Source organism: Filicampus tigris, chromosome 20 (assembly GCF_054856515.1).
Source record: "Filicampus tigris isolate MCC_2025a chromosome 20, RoL_Ftig_1.0, whole genome shotgun sequence".
Lineage (NCBI taxonomy): Eukaryota > Metazoa > Chordata > Actinopteri > Syngnathiformes > Syngnathidae > Filicampus > Filicampus tigris.
This window is the reverse complement of record NC_141236.1, coordinates 3198494-3216065: the sequence shown is the minus strand read 5'-3', so window position 1 is coordinate 3216065 and position 17572 is coordinate 3198494. Positions and strand designations below refer to the sequence as shown.

General features: G+C 39.8%; 2 protein-coding genes across 5 annotated transcripts in view; one reads left to right on the top strand and one right to left on the bottom strand.

Annotated features, from left to right (window-relative positions):
- Window positions 1–3665, top strand: part of ryr3 (ryanodine receptor 3) — an 83414-nt gene extending 79749 nt beyond the window's left edge. For all 3 annotated transcript variants that reach the window (XM_086018036.1, XM_086018035.1, XM_086018034.1), the window contains 5 exons: window positions 197–353; window positions 439–503; window positions 1744–1844; window positions 1918–1969; window positions 2880–3665. In XM_086018036.1, the coding sequence (XP_085874162.1) occupies window positions 197–353; window positions 439–503; window positions 1744–1844; window positions 1918–1969; window positions 2880–2975 (471 nt within the window). In that variant the 3' untranslated portion in view covers window positions 2976–3665. The remainder of the gene's footprint in view (window positions 1–196; window positions 354–438; window positions 504–1743; window positions 1845–1917; window positions 1970–2879) is intronic.
- The window catches only part of aven (apoptosis, caspase activation inhibitor), a 27681-nt gene continuing 12232 nt past the window's right edge, over window positions 2124–17572 (bottom strand). The window contains exons 3-7 of one of the 2 annotated variants that reach the window (XR_015083739.1): window positions 7141–7211; window positions 6105–6200; window positions 5378–5672; window positions 4153–4379; window positions 2124–2270 (exon numbers count right to left, since the gene is read on the bottom strand). Coding sequence is in view for 1 of the 2 variants with exons in the window: in XM_086018056.1 (XP_085874182.1) it covers window positions 4234–4379; window positions 5378–5672; window positions 6105–6200; window positions 7141–7211 (608 nt within the window). In the remaining variant the exon portion in view is untranslated. Of the gene's footprint in view, window positions 2271–3549; window positions 4380–5377; window positions 5673–6104; window positions 6201–7140; window positions 7212–17572 lie in introns of those variants that run through there. The other variant, XM_086018056.1, reaches the window with a different exon arrangement.

The window sequence follows — 17572 nt, the reverse complement described above, 5'->3', positions numbered from 1 at the left end:
TTTTGTTTTGAATGGAAGCAAAAAAGGCAGGTTTGGCTGAATGAATATAATGGTTATTTGGAGGAATTCTTGCGTCCTTTAACTTTTCAAGTGTCACACTGAACGTTGTGAACCAATATAAAGAAAAAACAGGTTCTATCTTAGAATCTTATTTAACAGACGATATTTCCTGTTTTTATTTGCTTCCATGCAACAGTGCTATCTGTTCCACATGTATGTGGGCGTAAGAGCTGGGGGTGGTATCGGAGATGAGTTGGAGGACCCAGCTGGAGACCCCTACGAGCTCTACCGCATCCTTTTTGACATCACCTTCTTCTTCTTTGTCATCGTCATCTTGCTGGCCATCATTCAGGGTATCTTGGCTTAAAATGAAAAATGTTCTGTCCTTGCATAAGTGTTGCGTTCAATTCCCCCCCTGACTGTTCTACCCTCCTGCAGGTTTGATCATTGATGCCTTTGGTGAGCTGAGAGACCAGCAGGAGCAAGTGAAGGAAGACATGGAGGTAAGGAGTGGTTTGTGTCTGGGGAATCTGAACCAAAACCTGACTACGATTATTTTCAAATTTGCGATTATGTCTATATTATAATAGTCACAGGCACCATCTTACAATGTCTAATAACTGTAAAGCAATGTTTTGAACTTTGTAACATTAACTATGGAGCCCCTAAAATGACATGGGGGGGCGGGGGGGGAATGTTTGATATAGCTTTGCGGTTTAATGAGCAAGTTTCTCATTAGAACGAGAAAGTCCTATTCTGCTGCCATTTTCTGGGGGCAGAGTTGTCTCAAAGTTATTCACACTAATACATCCGCGAAGTATCCACAAGTATATTTGTGATCTTCACACGTTTTTTAATGTTGTGTGTGTTTTTATCATGACTGCGTGTGAATTGTCAAATGTGCGTTTGTGGATCAGCGGATCATATATTTTTGACGCAAATGTCACGCCTCAACGTTTACATGCGTTGAAAGGCCATCCCTCCTCCGCCCGCAAGGAGGTAGAGTTGCTGTCTCGGGATGAGCTCTCTCCCGTTTTTCTTCAAAAACTCGAAATTGAAAACCGAGCCTTTATCTAATCTTTTATCAATACGACCGCAATGTGTTTCCCTCGAGCTTGTTTTGCCTTGATACAAACACCTTCTTCTTCTCTTTGTCCGCTGCTGCGGCGGCATAGAAGAAGAAAAGGTAATAGCAGAAGAACGTCCTCCGTGTCAACGTAAAACAAGCTCGAGGCAAACAAATTGTGGTCGTACTGTGTTTCCCCACTTGTGTTAAATAAACACATAAAAGATCAGATAAAGGTTTTTTAACTAAAAACGGGAGATAGCTCGTTCCCTTAGAATGGAGACAGCAACACTGCCTCCTAGTGGACAGAGGAGGGATGGCCTTCTAATGATAAAGTTTCTCGTTAAAACGAGAAAGTTTTCTCGTTAGGAAACATATTTCAAATTCTTTCTAATCAATTCAATTTTGTCACTTTAGGGTCTCCGTAGTTAACTGCCAATAAGTGCAACATAATATTAAAAAAATATTATATGTGACGGAGGCTTAGCTTTTAAGGAAGGAGAGATAGAGGATTTAGGCGAAAGCAAGTAAACTTCATCATTTGATCATACAAGTGTAAAAAGGCATCATCAGCTCATTTGGGTTTGTGACATTAGAACATTTCAAAGGTTTAAGCTAGCAAACAATAGACTGACAATGAGGGTAATTCTCTTCTCTCCTTTTGGTTCCTCTCTTAGACCAAATGCTTCATCTGTGGCATCGGGAACGACTACTTTGACCGGACGCCTCACGGTTTCGAAACTCACACCTTACAAGAGCACAACCTTGCAAACTACCTGTGAGTGCTGCAAAGAGAACCGAAAAAAATACCTGAAATCACCAACACTGCTATCTGCATTTCCTTGCTGCAGGTTCTTCCTGATGTACCTGATTAACAAGGATGAGACAGAACACACAGGCCAGGTATGTGATGATAATTAGACGGAATATTTAAATTTAAACACGCATATGAGACAAGAGCTCTTCCCTTTGATATCCAAACGGGACATAAAGAACGGAAAAAAAGATGAAGACATTGATGTTTCTGACCTTTCAGTTAGTTGGTTTCACTTGTTTCAGCCCACTTGATGGGTTGCATAAGTGTATCTTTGCAGGAGGAGGAAACAATGCGTGGGTTCACTTTGACTTTTTTGCCATTACCTTGTTATTGGCCTCCTTGAAAGATGCGCTACGTGTTATTGTCATTTAGCAGAAATTCTCAAAGCTGCAACAAGAACAAGCAAGACAAAAATCAATACTGGCTACACTTTTTGAGTTTCATAACACGGCTGCATGTCACCAAATCTGCAGTCACGCTTTTGTAATTTGAATGACGAGATTATATTTTATTTCTCATTTTGAGACACTCAAATAATCCAATGGAATCATAATGTGATGCCGTCCGCTCCGTATAGATGTGAACATATTATTTTACTGAAATAGAATCCATTTTGGAATATTAAAATGATGCTTCATAATGTTCTTATTAGTCACAACAATAAAAATGGTGCAGCTAAAGCACTATAAAGGCAATCATTTAATGACAAGGAAGTAGATCTTAAGCATTTAAGCAGTGGAGCGTGAGATGGCTTGAAGCCATAATACTAATTGGGCTAGTTTCACACTTAACACGGGTATTAAAAACAACTGTGCCAACACTCCAAGGGAAAAAAATTAAATAAAACCTTACTTGCAGTGTGTCAGTTGGCATAATAGTCAAGCATGCCACAGCAACAGGTGGCGCTAAGGAAACTGTTTTAGCAATTAACCAGCAGAGCTGCAAAAGAAAATTTTAAAGCTTCACTACAAACGATCATTGTCCTTTTCCCTCCAGGAGTCGTATGTGTGGAAGATGTACCAGGAAAGATGCTGGGACTTCTTCCCAACCGGAGACTGTTTCCGGAAGCAATACGAGGACCAGTTAGGCTAAAAACGGTCACCTTATCCGGTGACTTTCTTCGATCCGACACAGACTGTGAACATGACTTCACTCTACCGGAAAACTTGCTAATAAATGTAGCAAAATTTAAGAAGTAAATGACACTGAATTTGATAGGAGGCATCCACCTTGGTACCAAAATGCCAGGACGCCTCTTTTATGCAACGTTTTCTCGCCTTTTCACCTATTCAGCCCGAAATGTTTGACATGTGAAACTTGACATCAAATATTTATTTTTGATCACCACTGACACAGAAATGAGACATCATATCTGCCTTTAAAAAAATGTTTTAAACATGACTTGTCACTTTATGCTACACTTTAAATGCCAAAGTGCCTTTTGAGAAACTATGCAAAAAAGACACTTTCGTCCCTCTTGACACAAACAGTGGTCGCGCTAATGCTAATTTTGTGGCTCTTATGTTAAGGAAAAAAAAAAACATTTGTTGTATAAAATCTAGATGTGTAAATGTTGCTCAGTTTGTATTATCATGCCCATGGTTTTCTTGCCCTTGTTTCCACAATAGAAAAGCCAAACAGAAATCAGAAGAAAAACACATTGATGACAAATCAGCTGCTGTTTTATGGAAAGTTACATTATATACACACATGTAGTAGTTTTGCATTTATTTGACTGAGATGACAGGAACGAATAAAGCTAACTGAGGCAATAAAACATGACTAGTCACTTTAAGGAGCTAATCCCTTTGAAGGTTAGGATCTACATGGTTATTTCTCTATTATAACACTGACATATCTGATCAGTCCAAGGTAAAAATGTGACGCCTGATAGGACTCATTGCAACACTTGCATTTTTTTTCATGATTTATAACCACTTGTTACCATGACAACCCGGGGCAGAGCTAGGGCAGTGCGACTAGGCGAGGCAAGTGGCTACTTGTTCACACAACATGTAAACAAAAGCGAGGCCTCATGAAGAAACGCAATTTATATTTTCACTCATGCACGGAGCACTGCGTCACCGAGCTGCCAAAACACACGTGTCAATGAACGCACAGATCTGTGCATTCGGCGCTTTCAGCAGACAGCGGCAAAATAAAATTCCTCCCGACCCTCACCCAGCTCTGCCTACCATTTGGCTTTGAAAACATTAAGATCAAAGCAAACAGTGTGACTATTGGGATTCAACAACTTGAGGGACGATACCATGCATATATTGGTGATTTCCACTGGTTCCAGGTTTTTATTTGTAGCTCCGTTTTTTCCCATAATCCACATCTCTGATGGTCAGGAGATCATGCTGTCCAACCAGTCCTCCAGGTCCTCCTCAGTCATTTCCTGCCGTACAGAAGCGGCTTCAGGCGGTGTGATTTGGTTTTCTTTCGGCTCCTCCATCTTCTCTTCTATTCGTACCTCAATCACTGAGTCACAATCTGCGGATTAGAAGAAGACATCAGGAAAAGTTTTATTTCCCCCTGGGAAAAGAAGCCAAACTAAGCAACTAGCAGTTAGCATAATAAGAGCAACTTGTTGTTGATTAGCACCGAGGGAAATTAGAGTGAACTACTAAATTGAAACAAGCAAAGTCGCCCTTGATTGAGTCCGAATTCCGGTCCAGGACACATTCGTGGTCTGCTGTACATTTTTAATTCATCGGCCAAATATTCTACAAATAATTATTTTTTTTAATTCAGATATCACACAAATGCTAATGTTGTGTCTTGACACCGATGCACCAAGTTAACTTTTAGACTTTTTTGTTTTCCTTTAAATATACAAGCTGTGACATCAGCTTTGTGCGCTCACTGAAAATTTTCACACAATTTGAACCATTTTTCCAATGGCAGGACAATTTGTGGCTGCTCACATTCCCCAAAATAGTTCTGGGCCGAGAAGAGCATCACCACGTTAGGAGCAACTTCTCTACTCAACTGACCTGATACCATGTGATTTATTTATCTATTTTAAATCATCCCAAAGCTCAAGGAGATCATCAAGGGGATACGTTTCAAAGACATGGACAGCATGACGACAGAGTTGTGGTGGATCCCGGAAGATAATTGTAGTTTATCTTGTAGTTTAATATAGAGTATGGAACCTTTCCTCACACACTAGTTGACCTACAGCTGCGTACTGAATTGGTTTCAGCACGTTCGGACTTCCCTGGTCTAAAAAAAAAAAAAAAAAATCCATTATCCGCTATGGGAAGTTGGGCTACATCCGTGTAGTCCTCCCCTTCGGATAGCATTACCCTGCTCAATTCACACTGAAAGTATAGCAGGAGTTCAAAACATTAGGAGATTCGACCACCAATGAATAACATTTGGTTAATTTTTTAATTAACTAATAATTCTCTGTAGATGTACAAGCAAATGCAATGAAATGCACATCTGCATAATGGACTGAACTCATTATCATGCACAGCGCTAACCTTTCATCACACCAGTGCTCTCAACGTTGACAGACTGGCCTCCTGAGACAGGACGCAGTGGTTTCGCTAAAGTGAGCAGCTGGTCCAACTCTTCATCCACGTCGTCCACCGAGGGCGTAACAGCACTCGAGGGAGCCTGAAAGTCAGAGCTGGCAGCAAGGCTTAAAGCCTTGGTGATATTAAGAGTGGTGCTAGGTTCTTTTGAAGGTACCGACGATGGTGTGAATGAGGACATCTTGGGCATCTCCTGTTTGGGGGTGAAAGTCATTGTGGGCAGGTTGACTGGTGTTGAAACCTGCAATATAAAACAAGAAGACTTTACCTCCAAATTTTCACACCCATGTCTTAATCTTAACGCTCTGCAGGTTTAATCATCTACATGGTTTTCAAGCCCCTACACCGCATTGAGCTTTCTCACTCGTAAAAAAGAATACGTAATTTAAATCCTCATTTGTATTGCGATTGTGTGCGAAGTGTTTCGACAGCAGAAGTAATCTTGAGTGGTTACACCTTTAAAATCCGCAGGGTGTTTTGAAGACAAAGAGTTCAACTAATCCTTGTCCAAACGATTTATTTGTATTGATTTTTTTGTTGTCTTCTCATAAAACTTTTAATCTCAGTGTGAGTCTCCGTTCTCCAGTGTCATTAATCCTGCACAAAGTATACGATTCTCAAGAGGAAACAAATTATGATGCTGAATGCTCTTGTGTGCTGTTTAACATGCTACCTGAACTAGCTCAGCTTCCAGGTTGAGCTTCTGATGACGAGGCACTTGTTCAAGACTCTTGGCCAATGCTGGGAGGTCCACAAACATGGTAGACATCTAGAAGAAAGTCAGTGAAGGATATCTTAAATACATACTAAAATGTGGCTAATAGATTCAATGAAGAGGTCAGTTCTGTTCTTTGCTGTAACCCCCCCCCCCCCCCCCCCCCACAAAAATACACATTGTGTTTAATGAATCCTTGAATCCTTCTCTGATAATGTCAATCAAATCCAAACAACATTTTTGTATTGGATCTTATTGCACTGTGCTAGCTTCTAGCATAGCACCTAGCACTGTTGAATGATGTGGGTGGATCAAAGGCAAATCTGAGATAAACAATATTTAATGCAGCCTATTCAGAGCTCTAACATAATAAAATTTAAAGTTGGGAGGTGACAAATGCGACCAATTAAACTCATCTAATAGCGAGCTAATTTGTGAATTTTAGAAGTTACCTACTCCATAATGGAATTGTTCAAGCCAATAAGCACCCCTATTCATTTTATAAAAAGAAGTCCAAATTAGGCTTTGCTAAAGATAAAAAAGAAAGAAAGAGGTGCGAAAAAAATGACTAAAAAACAGCTCAACTTAAAATATGAGTCACAGATGATAATGTATAGCTCATTATTTCTAATACAGTTAAGACATTTTAAGTACCTTTTACTGAATTTATCAAATCAAACCAAACAAAAATACATTGTGGTAGACAGCCACATTGTATTCCACTGCACACCTTCTGGGTTTTCTCATGCACTTCATCACCAAGCCTTATGTAATTGTGTCTAGGGATATTGGTTGATTTTAGCCCTTTGAAAATAAACAAAATATATCCAAATGCATCCTGGGGGTATTCGATAGTTGCCGGCATCAAACTCCTGAACGTGACTGCATTGAATTGAATCAATAAACAATGCTGTTCCAAAACTGTGCACCATATATTTGGTCACCTAGACAAAACGATGGCTCTCAAAGCAAGCAAAGCAGAGTATAGATTTACCTGACTGGACGTAAATGTGTCCTTCTCCCAGTCTTTTTCATCAGAAAAGCGGAATTGAGTGAAGCAATCCCCTGAGAATGACAGGGAAAGAGTATTTGATCTAACACTTTAGCCACTTACAGAGCAAACTGATTTATCTGAACGGCATCATAACACATTTGCTCACTTCCATACAAAGAAAACATGGCATCTGTGTGAAAAAGTCAACCTTTGCAAAGCAATCAATAGTGTTGCGTAAACAACAACATGTGACGCCATTTTGTTTCCAAAACAAACCCACTGAGGGCTCTCGGAAGCACATGAGCACTGAGGTTGCGTTGTCAACAAGTCGGAAAGCTGCAGAAGGACGTCCATCCGTCAGACCCAACTTGTTAACATCTTTTTAGCGAATAGTGTGCGAATGGACATGCTGGAACGCGTCCCCCACAAGGACTGTCAAACAAGAACACGCACTGGCCGTCGGGTATGAAGGGCTCTTCAAAGCTCTCATTATAATTGTGCTCATCTCCACATCCAAGCAGGAGTATGTCATTTGATGTCCAGTAAACAGGTGGTTGGGAATATTGCTGAAAAATTCATTACAGAACCAATTTACCAAATGTATTGAAAGATAAATGGGGAAAATCTACAAGTGTCGTTGTTCTAAAGCCTAACAAACTGGAATTGAGGTTGACCTACGTCCCAGAACGGATCATGTTCAACCCTTAAGGTTCGGCTGTATTTTAGGATCAGTAAGCGTTTGGGAATTCCAAAGGTAATAGCCCATCGCCACCAAATTCTGCCCCCGTCTTTGATTGAGGTGGAATCCATTAAGCAATGGCACTTCTATCTATGTAGGTGCCATAAAAACAAATGAAAGAATAAGAAAACCATATTCTTTGAAACACAAGCACATTAACGTGCAAGTTCGCATCCCCGATTTAGCACCATAAAATCGAATCCCATTGTTGTTGTTGCCCCTTGAGACATGAAGTGACTCACCAACTATTAAGTACATCTAGACACATCCAATGTTCTATAAAGTCAACAGCCTGCAGGGAACGATGAGTGATTAAATGAAATGACCAATAAACTCCCGTGTTCATCACGAAAAAGCCACTGCACTGCTTTTGATAAAAATCAACCTCATTCAGAACTACAACTGTGTTTATCAAAAAATGGGCGCAAACACAAGAAGCACGGAGTATTTAACTCAGAGTCGGTGGATGGACAGCTTGGTTTTCATAGAGAAGTTACAGGTGGTTTACTTCCAACAAGGAGGACAAGAACATACGACTAATCGAAAGAGTACTAAACGATGGTGCCCACTTGCTCCAAAACAAGGCCACACGAATGCTAAACAGTCAGCAGGTGTACCGTCAGGGCCAAGTCACAAACAGTGGACACGGGTCAGTCTGACAAACACAGATGGAGGCTCAGCTGGAGACCTGACAGAAGAGCGGTAGTCGCTCGCAGCCTGCCCGGTGTGCTGAATATTGCAGACGTGCTGCTTTCATGTGTGGCACTCGGGACCATCTGCAGTTGTCCTTGACTGCTTTGCCATACAGGGAGTGATGGGGTCAAAAAGGAGAGTCTGTGGGAGGGCTTTTGGTCTCTGGCTGAGAGAAAAATGACGTGTGAAAAGAACCATTTTCAAGGTTACAAAAGCCGAAGATAGTCAGCTTCACGTGACAGCGGGATGAAATCTTAACAGCTGCTGGTGTACAGCAGGACTGACAATTGAAAACAAAACTTATATACTACAGTATACTTATATACTTATCAGTTGTTGTAAAAAGAACTTGTATTACATTAACATGGAAAATACTAAATGGAAGGGTGTTTTGGATGGGGGGGCTGTCAAGAAGAGATAAAATAAGCAAAATAAATATTGGTAAGTAAATAAAAATAATAATCAAATAAGTACACTAGAAATCTATCAAGAATGATGTTAAAGCGGAAATCAACCCAAACAGATTTCCAGAATGTGTTCCCAGTAGGCCCACTAGTTGAAACAGGGCATTCTGATAAATATTGTGTTTGTGGAATAAGTGTTAATCCACCCGTTTTTAGCCATCTCTGGGGGCGGCCATTTTGTCTTCTGAAAATGACATCACAACTGCTCACAACGACCAATCACGGCTCGGATTCAGAAAACAGGTCAGCTGTGATTGGTCGTGATGAAGGCGGCAAACACTATCAACACCGTCATTCGGACTAAGGTACGTGCTGTGTGTTTGCTTGTGAACCGTACACTTAAGCTACACAAATGAACGTACTTATTTCCTATTTAACAGTGTATGTGATCGTTGATCATTCCTTTCTTTCCTCTTACCTCACTTACTGAGTGTATGCACGTATGTGACTAAAAAAGAGGAAGCAAGAGGATTCTAAACTTTATTTTTAAATTACCGCTATGAAAATGTACGGAGCATACTCTCGCTTAAGACGGAAGGTTGTTTATGGTGAAATGTTTTCATGTTACAGCTCGATAACCAAAGCATCCGACTTCCCAAGGTCTTCCACCAAGCTGGAAACCTATAAAAACTCCATCCGTTGTTAAATGTTCCACTTTTGCAATCGTAGGTGGCATTGCTACACCCCACTAACACAGCAACGGTTCATCATGTTAAGATATTTCGGCCGTCTAAATCAAGCGAGAAACACAGCCGGTTTGTTTTGTGTGTAACAACAGTAGTCATGTTGCCTCCAGTGCGCTCCAAATACGGCGGCTACCCCGGTAGCGACGTCAGCGATGACGCGCCGTGCACGGGCCCTATTAACATCACATGAAACACTCAAACGGTCTTGTGTTGAAACAAATAATGGGTCACGCTAACAAGATACCAAGTATACTTGTGTGTCATTCACTACTCAATTTGGATTCTTTGAGGAACAAATTTTAAATATAGTCAATTGCTCCAGGCGGGCGTCTTCCCCGGCAACTTTAAAACGACGGCGGTGAAACCCCTTCTGAAGAAGAGGAACTCTGACCCCAGCGTTTTTAATAATTACAGACCTGTATCCAACTTACCATTTTTAAGTAAGATTTTAGAAAAACTGTTTTTTCTCCAGTTAAATCACTTTTTAAACACAAATAACATTTTAGAGAAATATCAATCTGGTTTTAGGATGAACCACAGTACGGAGTCTGCTCTTTTAAGGATTTTAAATGATATTAGGTGCACTGCAGACGTGAGAAATCTCACAGTCTTGGTGCTACTGGATCTAAGCGCTGCTTTTGATACAGTAGATCACCAAATATTATTAAATAGACTTAAAAACCTAGAGGGCATCTCTGGTACCGTTTTAACTGGTTTTATTCCTATCTCACAGACTGATCTTTCTTTGTAAGTATGGATACTTGTTCCTCCGGAACCCATGAAATTAAATGTGGGATTCCCCAAGGTTCAATTTTAGGCCCAATACCTTTTAATCTTTATATGCTTCCCCTTGGGGTTGTCATCAGGAGACATGGCGTCAGCTTCCCCAGCTATGATGATGACACACAGCTGTATATTGCCATGTCTCCCGATGACACAAGACCCATTGATACCCTTTTAAATTGCATTTTAGATATTAAGTCATGGATGGCATAGAATTTCCTACAGCTCAATCAGGACAAAACTGAGGTTTTAGTTATCAGCCCTGAAGGTCAGAGAGAAACTTTTACCAAAACTACAAGATTTTAAACCCTCAGAATGTGTGAAGAACTTGGGTGTCATCTTTGACTCTGAGCTCAGTTTTATTCCTCATATTAAAAATGCAACTAAGATAGGTTTCTATCACCTAATGAATATCGCCATAGTTCGCCTGTTTCTCTCTCAGGCTGACACGGAAATGCTGATGCATGCTTTTATTTCCTGTCGTTTAGATTATTGTAATGCCCTGCTCTCTGGCCTCCCCAGAAAGAGTATCTCTTCTTTACAACTACTCCAGAATTAAGTCACTCGGGTGCTGACGAGAACCAGAGGGCGGGAGCACATTACACCAGTTTTAAAATCGCTGCATTGGCTCCCCGTGTGTTTCAGGATCGATTTTAAGGTACTCTTATTAGTTTATAAATGTGTTAATGGTCTTGGGCCATCTTATTTGTCTGATTTGCTTTTACCATACCAGCCCTCGCGGATCCTGAGGTCCTCTGGCGCCGGCCTTTTAATTATTCCTAGGGTGAGGACCAAAACCCACGGCGAGGCTGCATTCAGCCATTTTGGTCCTCAACTTTGGAATAGCCTGCCAGAGGACATCAGGTACGCAGAGACTGTTGATATTTTTAAGAGGAAACTCAAGACCTACCTTTTTAGTTTGGCTTTTAAATAATTGAAGTATTTTATCTTTTTCTTTTTATTGGAGACAATTTTTACTTTATCATATTTTATCACACCGATTTTAGTTCTTAGATTATATTACTGTTTTGTCTTTTAGTTTTGTTGTTTTCTGTTGTTCTTAGCTTTTAGCTCCAGTGTTTCCTCATGGGGGGCCTCGGCGTTGGGGGGGTGGGGGTGATGTGGCTGCCCTTCCCGCGGGGGGCGTCATCACAGGGGCTCCTCAGGTCCAGGTGACCAGGGGCCTCTACACTAGGTGTGGGGTCTCCCCGGCTAATCTGGGTCGGGGGTCTCTGTGATGGTGGCACTCCCCGTGGCCCGTCATTCCCCTCAGCGTGAATGAGCCCCCCTTGGGTACCCTTTCCTCATATGATTTCTCTGTGCCTTGTCATGTTTTTTTAAACACAGTTTATCAGGTTGTGTGCTTGGTGTGCGTGTGTGTGTGTGTGTATTGCGAGTGCTCATGTACTGGGGGATATATGTCTTTGGGTTTGTTGGCAGGGTGGGCGGGAGCGGGTCTTCCTTTTAAGTTGTGTTTTGGACATTTTTATTGGACAGCACTTTGAGTTGCATTTTTTTGTATGAAAAGTGCTTTATAAATAAATTTGATTGATTGATTGAATTTGACATTGGAACATGCAGCCGAAGGAAACTTACAATATAACTTGGCACACACATGCTACCGACTGAGTCAAGCACTCTGCTTCCAGCCATCGTGACGTCATCGCCCATGTGAACGGGACCTCTTGATAACAAATAGAAATGGACATAAAACTCATAAAAAACGTGATTGCAGAGCCACTCGAAGTTTAGTCTGAAATCTCAGTACTGTCATCTTCAAATGCAATCAGAAAACAAGGCATCAAAACTCAGCTTCTCATTTCTCAGGCAGTCCATAAAGTGAATGAAATGTTGTATAATTGTGTCACTGAAATCCCATTATCACCACTTTTCTGTTGATAGAGACACTCCAGGTTCCAGCATGCGATGTCTCCAGGTACAGAGAGTCATTTCTCGTTTTTTTAGAATCTTATGAAACACATTGAAACTGGTTGGTGTAACAGGGCAAATGGGAAATATGTGGCAGGATGGAAAATAAAAAAAAAATACAAAATAACTCAGCAGCATGAATGTCCTGTGTTTACTCTTCTACTACTCGCCTTAAAAGGTAAGTCAATCCTATTTTTTTCTTTACAATAATATGGTGTATGCACCCCCACTAGCCTCACGGCATTTTGATTATAATTGCATTTGTGGAACATGAGCTAAGCAGCAAAATCCACATGTTTTTATCCATCTCAGTTTGTCACTCGCTGTCGACTGAACATGACATCACAGTTGCACAGGGCTCAGGTAATGACCAATCACGGCTCACATGTTTTCTGAAGCTCAGTCATGAATGGCTGTTACCTGAGCAACTGTGATGTTATTTTGAGTCCACAGAGAGTGACAAAATGGCCGCCCCCTGAGAGGGATAAAAACGGGTGGATTTTGCTGCTTAATTCGTATTCCACAAACACAATATTAATCAGAATATCAAGTTTAAACTAGTGGGCCTGCATAAAACATATCATTGTAAAGAACATTTTTGAGTTGACTTCCACTTTAATACATCTTCAACCCCAAATTATCATCCTTTTCCTGCACCGTCTCCTTCGGTCGGTGACTGGTGAACAACCTTCCTCCTACATTATCGGAGCCCTATGACACCCTGAACCTCGTTCCATGAAAAATATCAGCTCAGGTAGTCAGTAGGCACCGACATAGCCATGGCAACAAGAATCTTCTGTCAAACTTCCAAAAAAGACAATGGCTCAGGGAGGTGCGCAGAGATTAAAGTGAAATGAGTCAAGGAGAATGTTGCTCCAAATTAAAAAAAAAATAATAATAAATAATAATAATAATAACAACAACTCCAAATAAATTGTGCAGCTACTTTGCACGTTTGGCCGACTCAATCCGGGTTGCTGTTAAATATCTGTTTATGTGTCCTGTGATTGAGTGGCGACCAGGCCAGGGTGTGATCCGCCTTTCAAATTTAGCTTCTGGTATAGGCACCAGCTTCCCAAGACGCTGAACAGGATAAGCAGTATTGAAAATAGATGGAAGCATATTTGCGTTTGTCTGTCTGTTATTAATTTCAACACATTACTTTTAAACAGTTTTATGACGGTCACGGTTTGGCCCGTGTTATTTCTATTTCCATTATTTTCTATCAGTAACACTTGCAGTAAAACGATAAACACCCATTGACCACCCCGTCTGCTACACTTTTTTCGAGAAGGATCACTTCCGTCTACACTTACTGGTACTGAGGACCACGTTATGCGTTATCCCCATCATGACAAACAGCCACCTGAGAGGTTTTTTGATAGCTTTAAGAGGGACCTGGTCGAACATTCTGGGAAATGAAATGAAATGAAAAAAAAACCCATGGAAAAACTGCAAAGAAACATGATGCCACAGTACCTTCAGAAGACTCCTTGTCACGCCTTTTTAACTAAACCAATTAGAACAACAAGACATGGAGCAGAAAACCCTGTACACATCGATAAATCACTGCTTGAGCTAATTGCAATTAAAGTCCTGAGTAAACCAGGCGGGGAAATAAAGAGAGCTGAAGCTATTTACTTTTAGTGGTGATTGTGTTTGTCAAAGTCATATCAGAGAAACCTCAATTCACTTGAGGCTTTATTCTCATTAGGAATGTGTTTTATTTGTATGCAGACTGTTGGAAGCAAGATGAAAGAACAGAGGCAGAGGATTTCTTTGAATTTAATTTAATGTGAGAATTTGAGGTCCCGAAAAATTATTTCTGTTGGATGCTTCCACACAAAAAGTATTGCCTTATCGAACTATATGAGAATGATGCACTGCTTGTAAGTAATTGCATTTCCAAAACATAAAATAACACCCAAAAGTCATTTGGCTGGACGTGAAACTAAAAGGCAAGCGGTATAGAAAATGAATGGATGGAAAGGAAACCTAGAAAGAAGGCATGTAATATTAAAAAATAAATAAAATAATTAAGTCATGAGGCACAACAGTACATTTTTCACCTTGAAAACAAAAGAGACAACAGATTATCAGTGTTTCATCTCACACTCAAAGGAGACAGAATAAGAACAATGCACCCACTGACAGCTAAATAAAGACTTGGTACTTGGCCTTGAACAAGCACCCAAGTACCAGAAGGCATAGATAGACATGACGTTTTTCCCCCAAAATGGCCACGGTAATATACATGGGCGACAAATTTACTCAGATTGTTTTTTGCAACACAAAAGAAGACAAGTAAATGTCTGAGTCAGCTGAATAGATACACAAAAAAACACTTGAAGAGGTATTCAACCTAAACATATTTTTTTCAAGAACATGTTCTATGCAAAACCACCAGTGGAAACAAGGCATTCTGATAAATATTTTGCGTTAATCCATAATATTTTGCGTTAATTAATAAGAGTTAATCCACCCGTTTTTAGCCATCTCAGGGGGCGGCCATTTTGTCACTTCTGTCGACTGAAAATGACATTACAACTGCTCAGGGCTCCGATAACGACCAATCACAGCTGACCTGTTTTCTGAAGCCGAGCCGTGATTGGTCGTTACCGGAGCCTTATCAGAATGCCTTGTTTCAACTAGTGGGCCTGCTGGGAACATATTCTTGAAAAAAAATATGTTTGGGTTATGTTCCTTTTAATAAAATGTAGACTCACTCATTGTGATAGTTGTATATTGTTCCAATATGCATGGGAAAAATGATAAGCTCCGCCTTTTGACTCATTATACCTATTTCAATTGATAACAAAATAATCACTGACATTGATTAATCATGAAAACAATCACCATGAAATGGTACTGAAAACCGACCAAGACTCTGAAATCCAACATGATATACTATTATTCTACCAAACTAATGTGAATCAAACAATTGTACAAGCTCTACATGTGATTTACCTATTTAATATTTATTTAGATGTCATAAACAATGTAAATAAAATAGTGCATACTTTTGTAGAAAAGCTAAGTCTAGCTACATACTCGTATCATTATGCAAACCGTCTCTATGCACTTGTATTTGTTTAGTGTGTTATTTCTTCACCATGAAGACTATTTTCGCTTATTTTTATATTGTACTGTATTTATTTCCAACCACACAAAAGTAAAATTAGGGAAACTCATTTACTGAAACAATCCTTTTTAATCACACACCTTTCAAACAGGAATTGAAATCCACCAAAACAAAAAACAATGTGCACTTGATACAATAAAATCTCTACCGAAAGTGTGTGTTTGCATATACAAATGGGAAAAGCTGCAGAAGCTGTCAAATTAGCAGAGATGTTGCCTCGAAATCAACAACTGCAGTCAAGAGGCCCATTGTGCGGCCACATTTTACTGGCATCTCCACTGCTCCTAAAGCATTCATTTGGCTGGCCAAGCACAATATCATATTTGATAGCCACATATTGCTTTTTAGCACATGACTAATAAAAAATAAATAAATAAATAAATAAAAAATGCATGCGCATGAAACCAGAGTTACTGAAATTAGAAAACGATCCATCATATTGTATGTTTTTGTTAAATATTATAATAATGTTAGCACGATTAAAATTTACTACAACAATTAGAAGAAGAATGGTGAATCTAAGACGAGGCCAAGCCTCTGACTTCAACAAATTATACACTTGTTTATACCAATTTTAGTCATCAAGATTCATGCATTATTGCCCATTTGTAATCCTGCAAACACACACATACACACACATACATGAAGGTGACTATAGAGTATATTATGAGTGTTTCTTAGTTATCTCATCATTGCGATTGTTGAATGCTGTGAACAGTCACCCTTGTTTCTGGCTTTTAAATGGCCATCATTTATCTTGGTGTGACAAATTGCCACGGCTCCTGTCTGCACTTTGGGTCCATGTCAAATTTGAATTATTGGTCCATCTTCGGCAAGTATCAAAAGTCACAGGCAAATGTAACAATAAAGGTGGAAAAACAGGAGGAATTAAAAAAAAAAAAAAAAAAAAAAAAAAGGAGCGACAACTCAAGGTTTCTATTGGCATGATGACTATTATTTAGCACATAATAGGGAGCATCGATGTGGGAGATGTGGATCGCACAAAGCAATTTTCTTTAATTGAGGTAAAAGAATCCTGCCACTGAGTGACTCGTTTTGTTTTCCTTTCAAAAATGCATTGATTTGGCATAGTTGGCATTTGGAACATACAAACAGTGAAAATACAGCTCAGTCACCATTATCCATTATCTGTCGACAATAACTAGTCAATAGTGAACCTCTTCAATCAGACCCGAAAACTGGTTCAATCAGAGCTTACTTCTCTGCAGCTGCACTGGTATCTTGCTTATTGTGTTCAATAAAATGATAAGAGTTTCCAAGTCTAAAGGCAGTCATTAACAATAGAGAAGAGTAGGGTTGGAATTTGTTTAGATTCGGTCATCACCTCACAGCCATCCCGTCGACCCCAAAGGCACACAAAGAGGCCGACACTCAGTGCAGTTTTAGAGCAAAGGACAATGATCCACATTAAAAGATGAGATGGCTATTAACATCGTTACTAAATGTGGGCGCGAATTTTTCATCCCAGCATGAGGACCCATTAACCAGACAGCAGGGGATATCTTACTGTGAGGATGTGTTAAAAAAAAAAAAGAGAGAGAGAGAGAGAGATGCATCACCGTGATTAGTTTGATTAAACTAGTCATACATTTTCATTTAAACTATATAATTTGATGTCTTGGATATCAGCCACTTCTATATAATTGGATCAATAAAGTAATACCGCTAAAGACACACCCACGGAATTTCCAGTTGAAAATCAATTAATTTTACTGGTGAGCATTTGGAATATTAGCATTTCTATTTCTTATTTCTAAGAAAGAAGAACATTGTAAAGTAATATTTTTCAAACTTTTTAATGCCAAAATGTCTTTTACGGTTATTCATCCCAAATGAAGTTTCATGAGTTGCAACATGTTTTCCGAAGTTTACAATTTACAGGATGGGATTTTTCTCCTATTGCTTTTTAGCCATCACAGGGGGCGGCCATTTTGTCACATCTGTCAATTAAAAATGACATCACAACTGCTCAGGG